At 31.0% G+C, this 26,209-nt stretch overlaps 2 protein-coding genes across 2 annotated transcripts in view; one reads left to right on the plus strand and one right to left on the minus strand.

The window, feature by feature from the left end:
* Positions 1 to 26,209, minus strand: part of Tob (Transducer of ERBB2) — a 176,814-nt gene that overhangs the window by 107,498 nt on the left and 43,107 nt on the right. The window lies entirely within an intron of this gene.
* Positions 5,211 to 10,631, plus strand: LOC148311253 (protein CFDP2-like). The gene is made up of 3 exons (XM_088256890.1): positions 5,211 to 5,255; positions 5,339 to 6,395; positions 10,624 to 10,631. Exons 1-3 carry the CDS (start codon positions 5,211 to 5,213, stop codon positions 10,629 to 10,631), a joined length of 1,110 nt encoding a protein of 369 aa, XP_088113016.1.

Here is a 26,209-nt window from a genome sequence, read left to right on the forward strand (position 1 = left end):
AAATTTGTGTTTTCGTTAAAAGGTTATAGGGACAACGTATAATTTTATTCACATTACTTTTAGTAAGTTTTTATTTCCCTCAATATCAGTTTTTCCATAAATTTTCACAATTTTAAGATAGGATACTTCTTATGAGCCTATATGAATGGCTATGCAAAGACTTATGATAAACGAAAAATATTGACTTTAAAAAGCTGACTTTGACTAAAAGAAAACAAAGATATATTTATATACAAATATTACAAAAAATAACTTAAATAAATACGACTTCAATAAGATTTTATTGATAAAGAGAGAAAATTTAGCTAAATCATTGGAATAGCGCTTTGTAGAACATCATGTGGAAAACTGTTTACTAGTATGTGTAAATAAAATCGGCTAGTAAAACAACTTCATAAGTCCATGATACGAACCACGCACGATGGAATGTTCTTTCGGTGGTTTTGTATGCATTAAAGGAAAAATGTGTGATTTGCTCCGCGGGCCGCAAGTAGACACCTGGCGGGCCGCATGCGGCCTGCGGGCCGCGGGTTGGCTGCCCTTGGTATAAAATGATCCTTCAGACCCCCTTATCACAGACTTCCATATTCATCTTCATGTATGTTGAAATGACAAAATATTAAAATAATATTTTCTAAATTCTTGAAACTGCACGCTCGTCCCTCCGCTATTCGGGAGACGCATTCCAGAGGAGCGCTTTTTGCGTCAAACAAAATATTCGTTTTCATTGTATGAGAATATTTATAGGTATCAGGACGTGGCGCGTTATTCCTGTCGCAAAATGGCGTCTAGCTGTTTATTAATAAGATCAGCTTGTGAAACTAATTACGTCACTTGCAAAATATTTCGGATGGTCGTCACGTGCACACACCGCTTTATGACGTCATGAGGATAAGTTTGACTGGTCGTGATGCCTGAACGGTAATTTTGCGCTTAAACATTCAAAGGAAATTTTTCTAGCGTCTAATTTTATACTAGTACTGCCATCATGCCAGGGGTAGGCAGAGAGGATGGAACGTCGCACTTTTATGTCCTGACATACATTCCTAGCTTCCTTCATATCCATACATCTTGTCATACTTACTCTCCGATAACGCAGACTTTTGACACCACCAGATTTTAGGTTCTGATTGATGCCAAATCTATTTCGGGCGTCCTCGTTCTGTTCTCCTGCTCACATTCGCCACATATATTTTCCTGGTCATTCTCTTGTTACCCATTCGCTCCACATGTCCATACCACCTTAAGGAACTCTTCTTAATATTTTCAAATATCCCTTGTCCAGCCTTACATTCTTTTCATTTTATATTAAACTTCGAAACCAATTAAAATTTTATGTTGTTTGTTACACTTTGAAATCAATCAACTTTTTTTATTATTTTATGTTACATTTTGAAAACAATCTTAATTTTATGTAATACTTTGAAGGCAATGAAATAAATAAAAAATTACACTTTGGAAATAATCAAAATTTTATATCTTATTTTACAATTTGAAACCAATAAAGTTTTTAAAACTTTGTATGTGGCACTTTGAAAACAATTAAAATTTTATATTTTTTGTTAAACTTTCAAACTTATCAATGTTTTTTTTTTTTATTATTCTTAATATTATAAATACTTAAAATATATATTTTGTGGGAAATCATTGTTACAATAAATAAAACTTTGTTAATAAAAAAAAAAGTTTTTCAATTTTAGACAGTTTCATCACAAAGAAATAAGAAAGAATTGATGGATGCTGCAGAAAGATAACATGATTCGAAGGCATGGGCTAGGTGACGTTATCCATGACAGAAGGATCTACAACCTGTCAACTAGGAGAGCTGACCCCAGCAGTCTGCAAGGACGATAAGTTGGGATGTAGCCAGGAAGAAGACTTTGTGGTTAGTCATTTTAACTATTATGTTAAAAAAATGTTAGTAATATAAGTATTAAACCACTCACCGAGATTTTCTTGTCAACCGGTTTCAGACGTAACTGTGTCTTCGTCAGGACAATCACTATAACAGCATACACTATACTACACGTCACCACCATAGCACTATTCACACACATATAACTTTAAAAAAATGTTACACTTTGATAACAATCGATTTTTATTTTATTTTATCTTACATTTTGAAACTAATCAATTTCATTTTATTTTATATTACATTTTGAAAGGAATAAAAAAATAGTATTTGGCTAATTTATATCCCGCTATTTTTCCAAAATTCGACTAAAGGGTACTTCATATTTTTCTTATTGACCGTATCTCACTCCTATAGGAATATATTTCACTCCTACATATTTCGCCACCCTAGGAATCAAACCCCTTACTTCGAGCTCAACGCTCTAACCACTAAACTTCTGAGGTGAACAAAATATTCGAAAATATTGTTTACTTAAATAATTGGCAATCTAAAACACAATGGTACGATGAAGATGAGTTGTTGATTATTATATTTTCTTAAATTTAATTAAAATTCTAGGAAATAAAGAATATTATTAATAAAATAAAACGTGAAAGCGCTTGTAATCGCCTTTTAAATTTTTAATTTATCTTCGTTTTAAAAGTATAGACAAAGTAAAATATTAACGGGAAAATAATATATAAAACTTTGTTAATCAAAAGAAAAGTTTTTAATTTTTAGACAGTTTCGTCACAAATAAATTAGAAAAAAAATGTTTTGATGTTTTGATTTAACTGAGAATATTTTGAAGAAAGTATTGTTTCTTATATCTTTCACAATTAAAACAGAAATTGATATCATGATTTTTATTTATTATCTCAACAAGATAAAAGAGTTTCTGCTCAAAAAAAGAAGCTTCTTTTCATCTCAACAATAGATGTCTCTAGTGAAGATCTAGTGATTCAAGAACAATGTTTCAAAATTGGCTCATATATTTAAATATATATATATATATATATATATATATATATATATATATATATATATATATATATATATATATATATATATATATATATATATATATATATATATATATATATATATATATATATATATATATATATATATATATATATATATATATATATATATATATATATATATATATATATATATATATATATATATATATATATATATATATATATATATATATATATATATATATATATATATATATATATATATATATATATGTATACATGTATATATATATATATATATATATATATATATATATATATATATATATATATATATATATATATATATATATATATATATATATATAAACATATATACATATATATATATATATATATATATATATATATATATATATATATATATATATATATATATATATATTTGTCCGCCTCCATGGTGTAATGGTCAGCGTGTTTAGCTATCGTGCTGGAGGTCCCGTGTTCGATTCCCAGGGGGGGTGAAAATAAATATTAGTGATTTTACCCTGTAATATTTATTTAATATTACCCCGGACTGGTTCCTGAAGTTCCTGATCACCTTGCCTTCATGTAAAAAACGCTCAAGATAACACTGCGTCAATTCGATGCAGCGCCCTATGCACCATTGGTTCGGATAAGGGTTATAATTAATAATATATAGAACTTCCGAGAATTTGAATAGAGTGGTTGTTAATAATGGGTTGAATTGGTGAATATTACGCGTGCGTAAAGTGATAACTTAAACCATACTATGACGGTCGTCAGCCCCGTAAATGCCCAGACTTCAATATTCTTCTTCATCTTTGATGAGATGTCAAAAAATAATATGAAAGAAGAAGAAGACTTTTTGATGTGGGAATATGGAAGTCTCGGCATTCAAAGGGCTTACCACGTGTCATTGTCTGGTTTAATATGCACCATTCTACTCGTGATTGACAACCACTCGAATATCGGAAAATCATATTTATATTTCAATTGAAAAAGTTAATTCACTGAACGTTATTTTATCGGGGAAATACACGCAGTTGATCTTAATCTAGCCAATAATAGGTCGTAAGCCTTGTAAATGCCTAGACCTCTTTATTACTACTGTTCAATAGTCTTCTTCGTCTATCAAGATATCTTAAGAGATATTAATGAAAATCTTGGTATAAATAATTCCGAGAGAATAGCGAATCCATAATTTATGAATACAAAGAATCCATAATTTATGAATACACATGATATTGAAAAAAATATGAAATACTAAATAAATCGATAATACTTGTTTCTTGATTAATTCACGTCCATAAAATATTCTCTGATAATAAGAATGGCTAAGTAAAAAAAGAGAATTTATGAAAATTAATAAAAAATGGAATCCACTTATTCTGACACAGTTGGCACAAAAAATTGGCAATGGCTGGAGTTGTTTTTTTAATCATTTTTATTCGTTGATAAAATCAAAACATATTCATAGTTTTATGCATGTACATTGATGTGTCACACAGACACACAGTGTTATAAGACTTTCAGATAGAGCAATCTCCATTGGTTTACCAACAAAGGTGAATATATTTGATATTGGAACATGGAAGCATGTATTACCAGTATACTGCCATATTCTTCTTCATAAATGTTGAGATGTTAAAAATTAATCAAAGAGTCTTCTTTTCCATTTTGGATTTTTGACGGGACGTTACGTTCTCTCTTGTCTTTAGTTCCCATCTAGAAGACTTGATGTATATTTTTTAAATTAATGTTTTACTTAGTAAATACCACTATTTCTTCAAATATACTGTGATACGTGTTTCGATGCATTCCGCATCATTTTCAAACACCGTATGTGTCACAGATTATATTTTAAGAAATAGTGGTATTTATTTAGTAAAACATTAATTAAAAATGGAAAGATTTTACCACTAAGTGACTGCCGAAACAATGAAAGACTTGATGTATATTTAGTATTTATAATATACTATAAGTACTATAACCGCCTACGTAGTGCAATGGTCAGCACACTCAGCTACTGTACTGGAGGTCCTAAGGTCGATTCCCGGGAGTGCTTCAAATAAATATAAGTAATTTTTCACTCTAATATTTATTCAATATTATCCCGGACTGGTACCTGAAGCGGAGGGCTTATCACTTTTCCTTCATGTGTATTAATGATCAAGATAACTTTGCGTTTATATGATGGTAAACAAGGTTGAGCCGACCTGTTGAGGGGTCCTCGGACCTCAGGCCTCGGGAGCGCTGGGCCAATCACTCTGCCTCCCTAAACCCTTTGATTACGATAAGTCCACGAAATGCCTCGGACACCGGCTTCTCTGGCACCCCCCGACCCGGCTGTGGTATTAGGACTGCGCTCACTAAACGGCTCCTATCCAACAATTCATCTTTCCGCATTGGAACGTACAATGTGCGGACAATGCAGGTCCACGGAAAAGATATTCACGCGACTCGTATCATGGATGACTACAAGTTAGATATCCTAGGACTGAGCGAGTCGCGATGGAAAGGATCTGGAAAGAGGTTGTTGGATAGTCACATGTGTCTGCACTCCGGCCAAGAACGATATCACCGTCAAGGGGTGGCAATTCTCCTTTCAGAAAGAGCAGCAAAGTGCTTGCTTAGTTGGGAACCAATTTCTGAAAGGCTTATACGCGTCACCCTCCAAACGGCCGATAGTTCTGTCACTGTCCTACAGTGCTACGCGCCTACCGAAATTGCAGATGCCCAAACAAAAGATGCCTTCTACGACTCTCTCCATGCGGTCATCGCCTCTCTCCCAAGAAGAACCCGCGTGGTAGTATTGGGAGATTTTAACGCGAGAGTCGGAACAGACCCATCACTTGCCCCAACGGTGATGGGAAGGCACGGCTATGGGCAAGCCAATGGCAATGGAGAAAGACTGGTCGAGTTCGCTAGTATTAACGACCTTGTCATTGGTGGTACGCTATTTCCCCATAGGTCCATCCATAAGTACACCTGGACCTCCCCTGACGGACGAACAAGAGCGCAGATAGATCACATCCTCTATGGACGTGCTAACCGGCGAGAGCTCCTCGATGTCAGGTCCTACAGAGGGGCCGACATTCATAGTGATCACGAGTTACTCGTCGGAAGAATCTGTCTGCAGCTCAAACGTCTGCCGAGATGTCCTCGGCGGAAGAGAATCAACTTAGACAAGTTGAAGAGTGCCGAAATAAGATTGAGATTCGAGGAAACGGTCGGACAACGTGTCCAGCAAGACACCGATCCTCAGCCCATTAATGTTGACTCGATTGAGGCACAGTGGGCCAGTCTCAAATCGGCTCTCAACTCTTCCGCCAATGAGGTTCTTGGCCCCAGGATAGGAGAAAGACCCCATTGGATGTCAGATGAGACCTGGGGAAAGATGGCTGAGCGCGCTCACTTAAAAGCACTGAGGGACAGTGAAAGTGACCCCTACCAACTGGACACCCTCAGAGATGACTACAGGCGCCAAGATCGTATAGTCAAACGATCATGCAGACTCGATAAGCGCCGTCATCTCGATTCTCTTATTGTAACGGCGGAACATGCTGCCCAAGGAAATGACACGCGGAAATTATTCCAAATAACAAGGAAGATCTGCGGAAAGAATTCGGTAACCCCTGGAGCTGTGAAAAACACAAATGGAGTTACCGAATCTGACGCGGATCGTATAAAGGAAATATGGCGTGATCATTTCCACAGGGTCTTGAATCGCCCTCCTCCTCCAATCATCCTCGATATTCCCACGGAGGCTGCGTCAAGCATTCCGCGGGCGGTCGCCATACCTGATGGTCCACCGACACAGGCAGAAATTATAGCTGCCGTGTCGAAATTGAAAAATGGGACTGCCCCTGGTGTTGATGGTATCCACCCGGAATTCTTGAAATGCAGCGTTACTGGCATTATTGGCCCTTTACACCAATTAATGTCCAGTGTGTGGGAAGAAGAGCGATGCCCTAGAGACTGGGTAAATGGGGAGATTACCGTGTTACATAAGAAGGGTGATCCACTCAACTGTGACAACTACCGCGGCATTACGCTACTCAGCGTACCTGGGAAGGTGCTTGCCCACGTAATCTTGCAGAGAATCCGAGCCCCCATTATGCAGGTGCTCAGAGAAAACCAGGCAGGGTTTCTGCCTGGCAGGTCCTGTGCGGATCAAATCCATAATATTCGTCACATTCTACAGCAGAGCCAGGAATTTAACAGTTCTCTGGCGATGTGTTTTGTAGACTATGAGAAAGCGTTTGATAGTCCGCACAGGCCCACACTCTGGAAAGTACTGGAAGCTTATGGGGTGCCTGCGAAATTAGTGGAGCTAATTAAGTCCCTTCACCTCAATAGTGAATGCCGAATGAGAGTTGACGATGTTGTCACGGATTGGTTTGGGGTCTCTACCGGAGTCAGACAAGGCTGCGTCCTTGCACCGTTTCTCTTCATCATCCTCATGGATTTCATTCTTCGAAAGTCATTACCATCTGACCGAGGTATATCCATCTCCCCCTCCCGGAAACTCTGCGACCTAGAGTACGCAGATGATGCTGTTTTAATTGATGACTCCGTCGAGGGTCTTCAATTGATCGTCGACAGGGTAAATAGGTACTCTACGCACATGGGGCTTACAATAAATGTTGCAAAAACCCATGTGTTGTGCAACAGCTCATGCCTAGATGCCCAACAACCCTTGACGTTGAGTAACCAGCGCATCGAAAGGGTCGAGAGTTTCAAGTACTTGGGAGTGTACGCGACTGAAAATGGCAGCCTTCAAAAGGAACTGGGAGTGCGATTAGGACTCGCTGGGTCCGCATTCAACAGTATGAAGGCTGTCTGGAGATCGGATTTATACTCGGTGAAAACCAAATGCCGCCTATACAATGCCTGCATCGCTCCTGTTCTCTTATACGGCTGTGAAACATGGCACCTTACAAGGGCCCAAAGCAGCCGTGTACTAAGCTTTGAGAACAGGTGTTTGCGGAGAATCTTAGGCGTGCGGTGGTTTGACTTTGTGAGGAATGAAGAGATAAGGCGTAGGACGCAGCAAATCTTGGTCACAACTGTCGTCAAAAAAAGGCGATTCAGTTGGCTTGGCCACGTACTCCGCATGCCTCCTGAGAGCCTTAATCAAGCTTGCCTCTTTTACAAGGCATCAGGTTCGCGCCGCCCAGGACGACCATTGCTGACAATTCGTCGGCAGTTCTCGTCAGAACTTCGCGACGCGGATCTGACTTGGGAGGATGCAAGGGAGCTGGCAGCTGACAGAAAAGCCTGGAGACAGTTTGTGGACTCCATATGCTCCACCTAGGGAGCGGATATGGTTATTATTATTATATGATGCAGTGCCCTATGCACTACCGGCCGCGGATGAGAGATTGAAGAAGAAGACTGTAACCTTATGTTGGGAGCTTATTTTTAATCAAATTGTTAAGAGATTAATTGAATGAAAGGAAAAAAGCAATCTCGATATTTTTTGGGTATTATTTTTTGCAAGTATCGCCAGAAATAATACATAGTATACGAAAAAATGTAAATAATTATTTAATTTGGCAATAACTTAGTAAAATAAAATTATAAAAATTTAAATATAAAAAAAAAACTCTTGTATGAGACTACTTTTTGAGTTAAACAAGATAATAAAATAGTAAACAAACTGATCAGTTTGTATTTTCATTTGCTGATGAGAACACTTGTAGTTTCGAAACTAGTCGTGTTTACATTGATAAACTCAAAAAGTGGTCTTATACGGGGGATTTATTTTTATATTCAAATACGAAATTATAAATAACGAATTGGCGAACAAATTATGAGATGAAATAAAGCGTGAACAGAGAAAATGTCACTTTCCGGTTGTGTGGTGTATTAAAATAATTCTAGTTGGCATGTTAAATAACAAAATGGCTTCTTGTCTGTGGAGAGTTTCACACATGAAAAGCGGTTTACAAACATGGCTATAAATCAACAAACACGTTATAAATAACGGTTCAAAATAAAGTAATAAAAAGTTATTTCTCTTTTAATTACTGACGAACAAATAAGATAAAAGTACATATTTTTTTCTTTTTCTTTATCTTTCCCTTATGTTGCTAAAATAAAACGCGCGTCCCGATGTTGGGTAGTCACTACACAAAAAAAATTAGCGATTTTAAATCGGAAAAATCCGGACATTCATAGATAATCTCCTAAATTAATTTTAAATGAAGTCAAAAATTATAATAATTTAGATTTATATAAATATATTTATAGATATTCACAAAATACCTCCGATGTACCCGATAAATTCTGATTATTATTAATATATTTTTAAAATCAATGCGCAAATATATTATGGAGGTAAGCCTAAAATTAAGCCTTGTATTTATTATATTTATAGAGATATTATGGTTATTAGAAGCAATGTGTACAAGGTACACAACACCGGGAAGGGAGGATTAACCCTATCCACACATAAAGGTGCTTAGAGCACTGTTTTCTACAGAACCAGTTTTATATTGATCGTTAAAAACATTAAGGATCATGTACCAGTCTAGGGTAATATTAAATACGTATAAGGAGTGAACATTCTGTTTTTAATTCCCCCCCCCCTGGGAATCAAACCCTGGACCTACAACACGGCAGCTAAACACGCAAACCACTACACTATGGAGACAACCGCACTTTCAGGCAATAATAATATTTCGTGAGACCACTTTTTTGAGTTTATTTATAAAACACGACTAGTTTCAAGAACAGCAGACGTTTTCGTCAACAGGGAAAGATATAAACTATTGATGAGATAGCGTATGCTTACATTGTTGTTTAACATTGTGGTTGCAATAGTAAGATATTTTTTTTTAATAACGACTAAATAGTTTTTTTATATAATGAATAAAAAAAGAATTATATTTAAAAAAAAATACTCGTACATCTAAAGTAACAGAAAATCAGCTCGCTGGCAATTGCAACACTGTGCATCGGTGCTACTATACCGCTTACTCCTTTCAAGAACGTCATATATAAAAAAAACTTGATTTTTCAGGAGATCGTTTTTAATGTTAATGTTTAAGAATATAATAAAATGTATTACAAATAAATATCAATCCACTTATTGAATTTTTTGCTGCAAACAGATCTTTTCAGATCTTTCCGCCCTGTAGCGGGTGAATATTAAATTAAAAATATGCCTCTTTTGCGCTAAAGTACATTTTCTGGGTATTCCGAAAACATGCACAAACCGAAAATTGACGATTTTTGGTATATGACGTTGTTGAAAGGAGTGAGCGAAGTGTCAAACCCCCAGCCATATGTGCTCCGCAAGAAGTTTTATATATATATATATATATATATATATATATATATATATATATATATATATATATATATATATATATATATATATTTATATATATATATACATATATATATATATATATATATATATATATATATATATATATATATATATATATATATATATATATATATATATATATATATATATATATATATATATGTATATATATATGTATATATATATATATATATATATATATATATATATATATATATATATATATATATATATATATATATATATATATATATATATATATATATATATATATATATATATATATATATATATATATATATATATATATATATATATATATATATATATATATATACATTAAAGTCTGCATTGTTAACATATAATTGTATTATTTTTAGGTGATTAAGAGTTACACGTTTTTAATATCGGCGTGTTTCGCGGTCGAACTGTTGGCACAAAACGTTTAGAATTTAATTTCGAAGCATCGCCTGCGTAACTCGTCAGCTTTCCGCCGGTTGAATTATTGAACAAACGGCCGGTGGATAAGTCTCCCCGAGCGTTCAGCGGATACTATGTACCTGAGAAAAGGTTGTTCTACGAGACTCAGGGCGGCTAAAATGTTCAAGGTAGTGATGGTGAAAAAAGTAGCGTAGTTCTAAAATCCCTTTATTTCAATATTAACATTATCACATTTAAAATATTTTTTCAACATTTTTTTTTAGCAATATTAGTATTTAACTACTCACCGAAATTTTTACGTCTACCGGTTTCGAGACGTACCCGTCTCTTCGTCAGGACAATTACTACCACAGCATGCAAACAATACTACCCTTCACTACCATAGCACTAACTACACAAAGTTTTATTTATTGATTCGGCAATCACTTTCTGGTAAAACCTATACATTTAAAAAAAAAATTATTTTTTACTTAGTAAATACCACTTTTTTAAATAGTGGTATTAAGTATAAATTTTAATTAAAAAAAATACTCAAAATGTTTAACACATGCGATTTTGGTCGACCTGAAGACTAACATGCACTAGGGATTGTCCTGACGAAGAGACGGGTACACCTCGAAACCGGTAGACATAAAAATCTTGGTGAGTGGTCAAATACTAATTTACTAACATTTTTGTAAAAAAAAATAAAAGCAAAAATGACTTACTACGAAGTTAATGCTTAAATATGAGTAATATTGAGAATATTAATATTATTTATTGTATCGGACACCCTACGGATGAGAAGTCAAATTTAAAAGTGTCTCAAGCTAATATGAAACATGTATCGTTTTGCCCTTATTTTATAAAAGATGGTGGAAATTTGAGCATCCCAGAGCCTACGACCTGGCATTTGGTTGGCTTAAGCGATCACATTATGCACTTGTGTAACGTTCACCATTCTGCCCATTGTTGAACATCCATATTGCAATTATTATTGAAACTTGTATATATGCAATGCTCTGAGATCCTTCCGCATACCGGTAAAGTTTTCGATACATTTGTGAAATATGGCCGATTGTTGCGCCATCCTTTAAGGGATTGGTAAGGTATTTACAAATCTCATACCTTTTGAACATAGGTGAGATTTATTACAAATCACTTCACAAATTATTCTAGGCGACAGGGCCTTAAATAAAAAAGGGACGAACAATACATGTTTCATACCAAGCTGGGACAGCTTTATATTTTCCTTTGGCTTCGTTAAGTAGATGAAAAAATGAAAAAAAATAGTAATATTCATGTAAATGACGATATAAAAAATTGTCGTTTTCGTGCCAAAAACTTATGTCATTGGAAAATAACCAAACACCTTTACAAAAAAAATGTCCGTTATTTTTACACACAACTGTTGAAAGCAAAAATTTAAAAAATTATCTTACTCAAATCAGGTGTGAATAATTACATATGCTGCGTTATGTAATATGTAAACAAACATAACTTTTCTATTATTTCGAGAAATAGAAAGACATTGTTTTTTGATCCACTCACATTTTTATTAACAACCAACTAGTTTCGGCAACAACCTGTTGCCCTCTTAAGGGTTTATTTTATGAAAAACAACGTCTTTTTATTTCTAAAAATAATATATAACTATGATTTACAAAGTTAATGCTTTCAATATTCATATTATATATTAGTTATTGTTTCCTTTAAATGTTAGGTTTTTTCCCATGTTATCAACGTACAAATAAATGGCTTTAAAATCAAACAGCCAATTATCATTATTAGTAGGATGCATACCAGTGAAATTACCAATAACAATATTTTTTTTACTGAAAAATGACTTATGATAATTTTTTTACTTACATTATGTCCTCGAAATTAAAAAAAAAATTAAACACATTGTGTTTCCATTCTGACATCTGTATTTGACAAATTGTCGATATATTTTCTAAGCAACTCATTACATATTATTTTCATAACTCAAATGAAAATAAAATACAACATTTTGATGTAATTTTTTTGTGAAAAATAAAATAAACTTCTGTTCTATTACTTTATTTTTTTAGATTGAGGTTTGGAAATAGCCTGCTCTAAGGTATTATAAGGATAGCAGTGGGCGGAGAGCGTTGACCGCCCATAGAACACAACGGTAAACAAAATCATCACTCGGACTGTTACAGCCTTGCTGAGATTTCTCCGCGACCCACGCCTATTGTCCGGGAAGTTCATAATCTGCGTTTAATTAATAATAAACATTTTTGTTTCTACAGCTCCCAAACTGCGCAGTTGGACTACACGTGTCACAACTGTGGAGGATATTACCAATATTGCACGAAAATTCTTTATATGCAAATCTGTTCTGATTACTGTATTCTATCGAAATCTTAATTAAAGTCGGGACAAAACGTGACCAATCGTGTGTTAAACCAATATGAAATAAATCGCACCAATTTTACGTGACAATTTTACAAGCTAGAATTCCTGATTACTTAATTATTTATAATGGAAATGTAACGTTTGGTTAGGACCTACACAACTGTAGTCAAGCCAATTTTTTGGGTGAATTCAATCTTAATTACCTCAAAAATTCTGTTGCATATTTGTTGCAAATTGTTCATGGAAATTTCTGGCAGTGGTTTGAGTTAGATTAAAATACTTATTCCTTTAAAAAAATTAAGTTCATACAATTAGTAGAAGATTTGATAGGACACCAGTTGACGTACTTACTCTACAGTAACTTATATACAACATTTTGAGTGTGTTCAAATACTTGTTCAAAATCTGGATTATATCCAATCGGGAGTTATTTTTAACATAATTTTATTTTTATTGAGATGTCAATGATAAAGAAACTTATATACCTTCAAAATAGCTTGAAAAATCTTGTAAGAGTACTAGTGTGCAACTTAGAGCGCCCCAGCCGTTGCTGCTTTTCTCTTTGCTTACACATTTTATGATTATTCTTTCATTATTTTTTCCGCACATAGGAGTAATATCCTTCATAAAATATGCTATATACATCCCATCAAATATATTCCGTACTAGTTATACCTGGCCACGCGTTGCTGTGGGTCACTCTTATGAAATGGAAAAGAACGAAAAGAGATGGCACGTCTACATTTAACATTTCTAATATGTTTAATTTAAAAATGCTAGTGCAGCAATAAAAAAATATATGCCTAAAAACAGCAATATAATCGAATACATTGAAAATACTAAGTAAAAGCAGTTGTCAAGAAGTACGCTGTTCGCCATAAACAACGTTTAGTATTATATATTTTCCTATAACCTTCAATAGATGGCAGTGCCATTACGGTAAAAAAAGTTGTCAAAAATACTGTAACCTTAGACAGGTAAATACAAAATACTAGGGTACCTATTCGAATACAACAGTCAAAATTTCAAAGCAATAGAGATAACATCGATGAATCTGGAACAAAGAACCACTGAGCACTTTGCACTTTGATTGAGTTACACCGCTTTACTTTATAATGGTGTCCTATGCACTATTCGAGTGGATACATGAGTTATAAAAAAAACTTGTACGGAGGTATGTTTCGTTTTTTTTAAATATAATTATTTAAACTGAATATGTTGAGAAATATATAATTTGAGTCCTGAACAACCCTAACGATTTCATCGGAATTATTTCTATTTGCAGATCCGCTTATCTGAGGATTAATTCAAATTATTTTAAACACATCTAATTGAACAATAAATTATTCACCCAATTGAAATACAATCTGTTTACTCTCCCGAGGTTTTGTCATAATTTTCTTTGCGAATTTTCCTAATCCCGGAGTTTTGTTTAATTATAACGAACAGTATTAATATTTAAGGACACAAGCTTTCATTATAATGTAACATTTTGATATAATAAGGGAAAAGATTTATTTATCACGACGTTACATGGGATTTATGGTAAAGAGCTTTTAGGAAAAGCTCGAGGAAATATAACTTTTGCCGAAATCGTAAAAAAGTAAATGAAAAATAAATACGACATCCCTTAGAGTTAATCGAATTGTGAAGAAAATAAAAATGTAACCAAGGGAAGAAAAAAAAGAAAAAAAATACACACTAAAAATTTTTCTATCTTGTACAAAATTATGAATTGTGGACTCATTGAAACATATTTTGTATATTTTTTAATCAAAAATCACAAAGTAAATTTTTCTATTGACTGTAAAATGATTTTAAAATTAAAACGTATCGTAATATTTTCAGAGTATCCAAATCCTTTTTCACTTTTAGGAGTTAATTCATATTGATATTCCAATACAGATGTAAAATATTTTATTCTAAGTATTTACAGAGAAATTAATGCGGAGAATGTAATTTGAAAAAAGAGCAGAGGAAGACCGAGAAAAACTTGGCACGATCAGGTGTACCAAATACTTGAAAGTGGTCTGGTCAGGAGTCGTAATAATCGTCGGATATGTATGAGGAAATGCATGAACGTGGAAGAGGCGAAGAATGTTGGCAAAGACAGAGTGGCGTGGGGTTCTATTCTCTCTGCCTACTCCTGCGGGAAAGCGGCGTGATGGTAAGTTAGTTACGATCTGTAATAGGCTGATTTAAGTGATCGCCATCCATATGATTACTATTCACCATGTTAGAGAATCACACGACTCAATTTTTTGGAACTCATTTATATATGTATGATAAAATTCATACGTCGCTTCATTTGCGCGTTAGCGGCAGTATCTTTGATTGTATGTATCCTTCAATTGACAACTCCTTTCACATGCTTATTCTTGGCACCATTGATGGTTGAGTTGAGTAAAGTTTTTTGATAATAAACTAAATAATCAGCTGAAAAAAATTTAGAGAAATATTTATTGTGTTATTATTTACACAGATATTTAAATTTCACAGTTTTTTCGTAACACAAAGCGATCCGTCATAAAAAAAATCAAATTGTGGTAGAGTGGCCTCGACCCCAGAAACTCCGACTCATAGTCCGCGAACTAACCACGTAACCACAGCCCGAATTTATCTTTGTTCTAATGAAATTTTTGTTGTAATTAACACGTTTTGTTTTAGGTTCTTACTTTAAACAAAAAGGTAATTAAATTTAACCCTCTGTTAATCAAGATAGTGGAAAGTTCCGCTAAAACCTTTTAATTAAACAAAAAAGTAATTATTCACGGAATGATAAAAGTTCATTCAGTTTATTATGACGATGGGAGGTCAAGCCTGAAATTAAAGTAATAAAGGTAATGTATGGAGTCACCGCCCTAAGCTACAAATTATACTAAACGACCTACCTGCAACTCATTGCAATACTGGCAAGGTATGATAATTTGGAATTCTAGTCAAAGTTTTAATATCCGTAGAAGTTAATGACGGGCGATAGGATTTTAATAAACGACTTCTTTAAAGAAGTCGTTACTTATTTGGTTTTTGGATTCGATCACTTTTTATCACCTATCACGCCAATCGGTGAATAAATTTGGTAAAGTGTTGCGTATTTTTATCTCCAAATTCATTTGAAAATAGAAAAGATGCTAGTAAAAAAAATTTAACCCAGAAAAGTAACGAAACCACTCTAATCATATGACCAAAAAATAATAGTTACATGTAAGACAAATTTCATATGAAAAAATGGATAGAAAGGTATTATCACAAAGTGACTGAATCAATTATTGAAATTTATTTAAATTGTTTTAAAGATGTTAAGTTCTATCATACTGAAGGTTTCCAGTTTTTAATGAAATAACACGAAAATTGTGTATTTATATTTTTATATAATCACTAGCTGTACTCGAACATGCATTTCTGCGGCTCAGTTTGGTAAATGGAAAAGAGAAAATATGTAAACCACACATTTCCCACATATCTCAGAATTATTTACCCTATGTTCAAAGTATTTTGCACATATTATTATTTATTTGCCCATGAAAAGTATTTTCACCTTTTTTTAAATATTTAACCATTCCGACAGTTAAATAGTAGAATCTCACTTCATTTGCTTTGAATAATATTTCGATCTAATTTATTTTTTACCGAAACCACCGCGAAAATGCCCTCACTTGTAGTTTCATTGCAATCGGTTGAATAGGGGTCTATGGAGCATAAACATATAAACATACATTAATTTTTATACAGAGAATAAACCGGAAAAAGGAAGGTGTGCATTTTCGAAATGCTAGCTGTATAGAAAAACGAAACACTTGTTTAAGCCTTTTTTTGAGTTTACAATAAAAAACGCAGCTAGTTTCCAATAGTACAGATGTTCCCATCACATATTTTTACACCTGCTAATGAGAACATCTGTTCTCGAAACTTGTTTTGTTTACATTAACAAATTCAAAATTGGTCAAATACAAGTATTTTTGATAGTTAAATCGTGGTATTATTCCACAAAGTTAATTCAAAATTCATGGACGTAATGGCAAAATGTAAAAAGGGCATATCGATAAGTAGTAGGGTTATGTGATTGAATAAAAAAAAAACTTTTTTTTTTAGGTTTATATGAATTCACAGTTTTTAGTCTACTAAAAAAAGAAGTTATAAATAAAACTCGGGTTGAGATCAGAATCGTGTTTACTTAAATGAATGATATCTGTAAAAAGCACAAAGTAAATTGCACGATAGAATAGACTCGTAAATCGTTTGAGGTTGACAACAAAACAGAAATTAGACATGTTTTTGATTTAAAGAAAAAACACCCTAAAAGAGATCTGTTATCGACTCAATTTTCGACGAAGGTAACTGTTTTTATTGATTCAGTTGTTTATTTTGAAGAATTTTATTCAATTAAGATATTGATAAAGCAAAGGTTTGTGAGCTTTCGTAAGTTGTTTATTTTCATAATGTTGTAGCTTTAAAGGGACTTTGAAGAAAATATGAAAATATTACATTTACCTCTACCCGAAAACAATATTTTTGGTACCCTTAATCTATAACCTACTATAACTACTGACCCTTATCTACACCCAATAGTGCATAGGGCACTGCACTCAAACTGATGCAAAGTTTATTATATGAAGGCATGAAGATTAGTCCTGCGCTTCAGTTACCAGTATGGTATGGTGTAATTTTAAATAAATATAAGACAGTGAAAACACACCAGTTTCACCCCCGTAGAAATAAAACCCGAGACCTGCAATATAGTAGTCAAGTACGTTAACTACTACACTACGGAGGCGGACGGTATCCTAGTACTGAGGACATTAGTTAATAAAATATCTGACTTTCTTTACAAACAAAACATAAACATAATACAAAGTTTATTGAGTTCTTTTTATATTATGTTTTGACATCTCAACATAGATGAAGAAGGTTATGGAAGTCTGGGCATTTACGGGGCTTACGACCGTTATAGGCTGATTTAAGTGATCACTTTACAAACGTGTAACATTCACCAATTCTACCCACGATTGACATCCATACTACTCAAGAATTTTCTTGGAAGTTCTATATATTTTCAACTCTCCAATAGATGTCTTTAGCGAAATTCTAGTAATTCAAGAACAATGTTTCAAAATTGGATCAATGCAGTTCCACCAAGATATGTCAGTATAAAACTTATAATTTTAGCAAGTTCGTGTTAATATTTTACAAGATTTCACGGAATCATCAATAATCCGTAAACGCGGATAATTCTTGAAATCGTTATGAATTATTTAGCAAGTCGGGATTTGGAATTGACAGATTGGCGTGACGTCACGCGGCACGTTGCATTCCTTGGCAGGCGGCATGAAGTGAGTCACGCGACAGAGTCTGCTTCTCACCCTGGCAGAGGACCAGATCGTCTCGTGGACCCAATCATTGTCCATCTCCCGTTTGTTTACAGCTCCGAACTTCACGCGTATACGCGACAAAACATACACATATATGCTCTCTGTGTAATGTGCGATCATAAGTCTGGAGCTAAATGCGTGAACTGCGTTGTATTACATTATGAAACAGAACACACAAAAAATAAAGAGCAAAACAGACTAGACATAGATATCCTGTTTTCAAAAGTTCCACCATACATTTAACAATAAATTTACGTTTAATATTTTACGATTTAAGTTTTTATTTTATTATTAATTGACCCTGAATAATAAATTTGTATAAATGCATAGTTATATTATAGCCTTGCAAACATATATATATATATATATATATATATATATATATATATATATATATATATATATATATATATATATATATAATATAATATATATATATATATATATATATATATATATATATATATATATATATATATATATATATATATATATATATATATATATATATATATATATGTATATATATATATATATATATATATGTATATATATATATATATATATATATATATATATATATATATATATATATATATATATATATATATATATATATATATATATAATATATATATATATATAAATATATATCTGTATATATATATATATATATATATATATATATATATATATATATATATATATATATATATGTGTGTGTGTGTGTATAACAAATATTCAAATACTATTGTCAGCTTAATTAAACACGTTTTTTTTAAATCTTTATCCGTACCCAATGGTGTATAAGGCAGTGCATTCTATTGATGCAGTTTTATCTGAGTAGTTGATTGCAGGAAGGCAAGGTGATCAGTCTTCTCGTACCAATATACACGGTGATACTTATGTTGGTCATTTAAATTATATACATATTGTAAGTATAATAAAATCATTCCTTTGAGTATATTTTTTTCTGTTGTAGAATTCGTATTTATATTCGACAATTTCGAAGTCTAAAAATTTCCATGTGTCAATTTGTGTATTGAGTGTTTACAAAGGCAACTTTTCCATTAATCTCCCATTGAGAAAATATTGAATAAGTGAGTTGGCAGGAGTACTAAACTTGCATGATTTAATATGTTATATACGAATGCTTGCAAAATGTTGAGTGACAAGTGGAAGCATAAAAAACATCTGTGTTTTTGTTTATCTAAAATTAATTATAAAAAAACAGTACTTTAAATTTGTCGCTTGGAAAATAAAATTTAAAGAGAAATCTTAATTTTTTTTTGCGTGACGTAAAGAAAGTGTATAGTTTTAACACGATTTTCTCGAGACATGTTGTGTGACTGATAAAAGATAAATGTTAGTTGTCAAAGATGGAAAATTTATAGGAAAGTAAACCTAAGAAAATCTTTTTAAAAAATATAAAGGTATTTCAAAAAAAAAAATTCAAATTATATTAGAATGTCAACACAATAATTTTTTGTTGCATAATTTGTCAAAATTCCTTAATCGACTCATATGAATTACTAGTGAGCATTAATGAATTCAGAATTTATTTGGATTAAGATATACATATTTTTGTAAGCGATGTTGAAAACTAATTTATATTCATATTTACTCAATCAGACATTGAATTTTCCACCCATCAGATGACTTCCATTTTCTTTCCTATGAAAACTATAGATACATTACATTAAGTTGAGACACCTACTTAAAATACATAAAAAAGTTAATTCGAGGCAAAAGTTTATATGTCGCAGATAATGACTTTTATCAGTCACCACTTTATATATATTTTTTGCGTTCTCATAACATAACTAATGAATTTGTCAAAACAAAGACGATATATTGTTCAAAACACATTTTCGTGGAAAGAAACCAATAAACCATACAAAAAAGGTATATAAAGACTAGGATGTTTTATTTTTAGCATAGTTGTTTAATAGACAACGTTCAATAAGAAAGAAAAAAATGTATTGTTGGGTTTTTGAATAAAAATAAAATAAAACATTAATTTGAAATTAGAAATGTATATATATATATATATATATATATATATATATATATATATATATATATATATATATATATATATATATATATATATATATATATATATATATATATATATATATATATATATATATATATATATATATATATATATATATATATATATATATATATATATATATATATATATATATATATGTATATATAAATCACTATTTCTATTATGACACGTATTTCGAAGCATTTAGCACCATAATCAAATATCGTGTTTAGTAAGACACTTAGTCTAAATTTAAGAGTTTTGCCCTTGGGTTTTTGAAGGAAGAAGAGGGACTATAAGCTGCTATATTTTTATTAGTAAGGACATGGATAAAAGGAGGGGCGCTTGAGACATTGTCATAGTTAATTAAGGGTTATTTTTTGTTTGCATCTTATGAATGTCTGTTAATTTAAAATGTTGAATTTTATGTTTTTGTAGATTGATTATACTTTTTGTCTAAATAATTAAAATTGAATTGTTTTTGAATATGAAATAAAAAATGGATTTATCGAGTAAAATTTTAATTAAAAATGGATAGATTGGAATACGACTGCCGAATCAATTACTAAAAATATTTTTTCTTCTCTGTATTTCGTATTTTTATAATGAAAAATAAATCCTTTAAGTCTTTTAGTCCCTTCATCATCAGGTTTTTAAAAAAAATTAATTTGTGTACATAGCGACGAATGCAAACATTTTATTCTAAATTCATCAAAAACAGGTTTCAGCAATAAGAATACGTAAAATACGTACGTGTATTCGTTATATCTACCGTCATAAAATAAAAACCTATATTTAAAATGGTGCAAATGTTTTCGTGTGAATTTTCTCGATTTCTGACTGAAATAAATGGGACATTTCTTAGACACTTCAAGGAGTTTTCTATTGAAATTGAGCACTGTATCAAGCAAGTCTGAGACTTCTCTCACATTTCTGGACCAAGGTGCCCGATGTTTCTATACTGTCATATCATCATGATCGTTATCTGTTGTTAAAAAATATCATTAATCATTATTCATTAATCATTAATCATTATCATTATAACGAGACTTTTCAGAAATAAATACATTTATAAATATGTCCGCCACAAATTAACGGTTAAATTAATAATTAAACATTTCTTTCACATCTCAACATTGAAAAAAAACAATATGGAAGTCGTTTACAATGTTTATGTATACACATAAATATATATGTAAATAAATATATATATATATATATATATATATATATATATATGTATTTAAATATATATGTATATATATATATATATATATATATATATATATATATATATATATATATATATATATACACACACACACATACATATACAACCAGTACCTGCCCTGCCTCACTAAGTAGTATCTAGCTTACCTTGCTATCTACCTCTACTGCCTACCTTAGTACGTAGTACCTAGCTTACCTTACTAACACCCTAATTAATATTTTGTTCATTTATACAAATTGTTAATATTAAAACTGAAACTGATTTCTAATTGTCATTCAACAACATATTAAAGGATATGAAACAAAACACATCAATCATTTGTAAAGGGTCTTAAGATATTTTGACGGGACAAGGTTAGGGTAGAGTCTGTAGGGATGTAAACCCAATTATTTTTCTCCCTAATTCCTTCTGGGTTTTGTTTTAATGCGAATTGTTACAAAGTAGGAACATGTCACGAGTGATTGATAAATAAAAATATAACCCGAGTTAAGAGAATTTTTTTTAGAAATGGAAAATATTTTATAAAAATTCTTGGAAAACAATTCATGAAATATTTGGAGAGCATAAAACATTATCGAGAATAAACCATTTATACCGTTTTTAAGGCTTTAAAGTTCACTTAATTTTAATTTGCCTGTATAAAAAAACACACAATTAGAGAAATATATCTCTTACCTCACTTCAAGAGCTTTCTTTATAAAAAATTAACGTGGTGTTGAAGGCAGGAACTGCTGAAAGAAAAGAAAAGAAAATATTTTTTTTACATACAAGTTCCTTAATAATCATCTTCCTAAATAATAACAGCTTGTAGGAAATTATCCAAAAGTCGATTATCGTTAAATATATTTGAAAATTGAGATATGTTGGCATTTTCATAATTATTGCCTTTTATGATTATTATTAAAAATATAAGGTGAACGTTAGTAGATATTGAAGAGGGTATTGAAGAAGTGTTGAAGAAGTAGTATTCTTCTATGCTTTACGTTCAATAACCCGATTATATTTTGATTTTTCGTTTGAATAAACCAATTCAATGAAAGCATCGAGAGAAAAAAGATATCTAGTCGAAAAAATCTCAACAATATGTTTTTTCAAAGCCAAATTTTTACAAGAAGGATACTTTTTTAGGATTTGCGAAAAAAACACGAAGGTCCAATAACCGGGAGATTCCCACGTTTTCTAATATAACATAATAATATGTGCTCTTACAAAGCTGCGATAAAAAGCTCAAAGCAACAATAAAACGAAAAGCTCTTAAAGGTTTTCCCTTCAAAAGGAATACCGCAAATGTTTAACCGCACAGAATTTCTAAACTTGTACAAAGTGGAAGGCGATATTTTTGTATTGCGAGTACAAAAATGGTCGGTCAGTTGAACCCTAGAGAATGGAAAGGTTTTCATGCAAATACGAATTGAAATATAAATATGTTTGTGGTTCCGTCCGCACAGTATGATGATGTACTCAAAAATGTAATATTATTAATTGTACTCAGTCGTAAAGGGAATAATGGCGTCACATTTACAAGTTGAAAAATGTTTCAATAAATAGGTCGTCTTATTCATGAAGTTAGTCAGATTTTAGTTTGTGGTTTTGAAAAAAAATGAATGGTTCAAAATTAATAGCATTATATGTTTATTCAATGAGGTGAACCATCATATATACAAAACGTCAAATATTCAAAAGAGATAAATATTATTTTTTTATAATTTTCGCTGCTGATTTTTATAACACTATATTCAATAATTTGTGTTATATATTACTTCTTCCTTAAAACTCTTTGCATAATTTTCCCAAATAATAAAGTAATTTAACACTCCTGAAAATTGGACATTACATTTTGGAAGTATGTTTGTTTAATTCACACCTTTCAATATGCAGGTACTGGTAATACATACATACATGCAAAATAAGAGTGTTTATTTTATGAATGTTTTTGTCTTTATCGTATGTGTATATATATATATATATATATATATATATATATATATATATATATATATATATATATATATATATATATATATATATATATATAAATATATATATATATATATATATATATATAAATATATATATATATATATATATATATATATATATATATATATATATTTATATATATATATATATATATATATAGATATATATATATATATATATATATATATATATATATATATATATATATATATATATATATATATATATATATATATATATATATATATATATATATATGTTTGCATAGCTATAATATAACTATGCATTTATACAAATTTATTATTCAGGGTATATTGCATATATAATTAGGGTATTCTACAACGCTCGTTTTTGGGCCCTGGCATAGTTGAATAAACGCTGCATTCCGAAACTGCCATCGAGGGTTCGATACCTGCCAATTAGATAATGAATTCAAGATATATATTTTTAAATGTGTTTGAGTGTTTGTGATGTACTTTTTTCATCTATTTTGCTTATTCTTATTATCCTACCTATAGACAAGCAAGGAGGCTTTGCGGGTTGCTCCCGTATTCAATAAATAAATAAATGAACAGGGTGGAAATTCGTGTTTAAGCATATTGTAAGGAATATCAGCCTTGGATAATATCGGATTATAACACACTTCAAGTTTGTTAAGAAAGATGAGCTATAGAGACTTCTCCTGTATTATACAAAAGTTGTCTTCATAATGCTTTTATTTTGCATAAAAAAATACGTTGCATCTTCAGTAGTGTATCATAAACCAATCTTGAGACTTCTTCAAAGACTGGAGAATAATACTGCTCAATCCTTTGAAAAGGGTGAAAATGGTGAATAAGTTAAAACTGAAGGCGTTGTAATTTAGTTACATACACAAAGAACCCAAAACAACCCCTCTTAGACCTTCTTTAAAGTAGGTATCACTTAAGTCTCTGACATCCATAAATAATATTTTAACATATTTATCGTAATAATTTAAATAACAAATTTCAAGTCTACTTAAACACATATTATGCGTAAAACTTGTGAATACGAATACTTATGAGTTACTCGTACTTCATTAATGAGTCGATATGACTTAATTGCAATACTTCCACTCACTTAAATGTATTTTCATATAAATACCTACAAACCAGCTCAAAGCGTTGTTTTCCAAATTTTTTAAATGCTTATATACTCAAACTTTCACAGTTTATACATCTTCAATATTGTTTATAAGGAGTTTAAACTTATATTATCTTAAAAATATATGCTATACGAAGGCCCGAGAATAAGGGAGTACGTTGTATGACTTAACTGAGTTAGAAAATAGCGAGATTGATTTAAAATAAACCATATTAAATATGTTTTTATTTATTACTCAGAGTATAATAAGAAATGTTTAAATATAATAACTTTAAAAAAAACTTCGTTATATAATCTTATTATAAGTATAAATCAAACTATTTCTTCCTTGAGACTTATTATTTAGATATTTATATAATGATTTTATAATGAATTTATAAAATGATATTACTAACTTGTTCATATTTGTGATTATTAAGATGTTCAACAAAGGATTGTACCATTTAGTTCAGTTTGAATTTTTATATTTAGATGAGAATTTTATTTATTTCAACTGATCTTTGAACGTTAAAAGTGAAATTGTAATTATTTATACTTAAATTTTTCATTAATTAAACTTCAAAGTTAATTGATGTTAATACGACTAGTTTCAAGAAACAAACTTGTTCTCAACAGATTAAAATCCTATAGTTATATGATAACCATGTACTTTTTTCTTCTCTTTGAAACTATTTGTTAATAAAATAAATAATAATATCATTATGTAACTTCTTTTATTTAATATTTATAAAATCATAGTATTCCATTAAAATTCATGATAAATTCACACATAATATTTATCATTTGTTTGAGTAATTAAAAAAAAACAGTACATACCCCCCATATAATAATTTTTTTTTTTTTTATGTATGAATTTAAAATCAAACACAGAGTAATTTTGTTTTCGTTTGATAATGCCCTAACAAGGCGAAACAATTGTCACAACATTAATTTTTATGTGTTTTTGTTAGTACTATACAACTAAGTAGACTCAACAAATCTGTGTTTGATTTTAAATTAATACATAAATTAAAATGGAGTTCTACAAATTAAACGCCAAATCAATACATAAATTATTTTTTTGTTATTGAATAAACACAATAAAAAAGTGGTGATTTAAAAATTGGCAACTCGCAGAGGGTTAAGTCACTTCTTGAATGGAAACTTACCAGATGGTTAGATCGTTTGATCCAAATGTGCCCCGTGACATTTGGAGCTTTGTTGAGACAACGCATTCTTTATTATAATATTTCGTTATGCGGTTACGCCAAAAATATAGTGTTTCGAGATGTTGGTTGAATGCCAAATTTTATTTAGAGTGGACGTTAAAATAAGTTAAATAAATATGTATGTATTGCATCGTTAAACCGATTCAGTAACTTATTGCGTAATGTAGCAGATAGCTTGAACTAGTTCTCTTA

Source organism: Brachycentrus maculatus, unplaced genomic scaffold, assembly GCF_059751285.1.
Source record: "Brachycentrus maculatus isolate JH-2025_06_01 unplaced genomic scaffold, ASM5975128v1 h1tg000069l, whole genome shotgun sequence".
Lineage (NCBI taxonomy): Eukaryota > Metazoa > Arthropoda > Insecta > Trichoptera > Brachycentridae > Brachycentrus > Brachycentrus maculatus.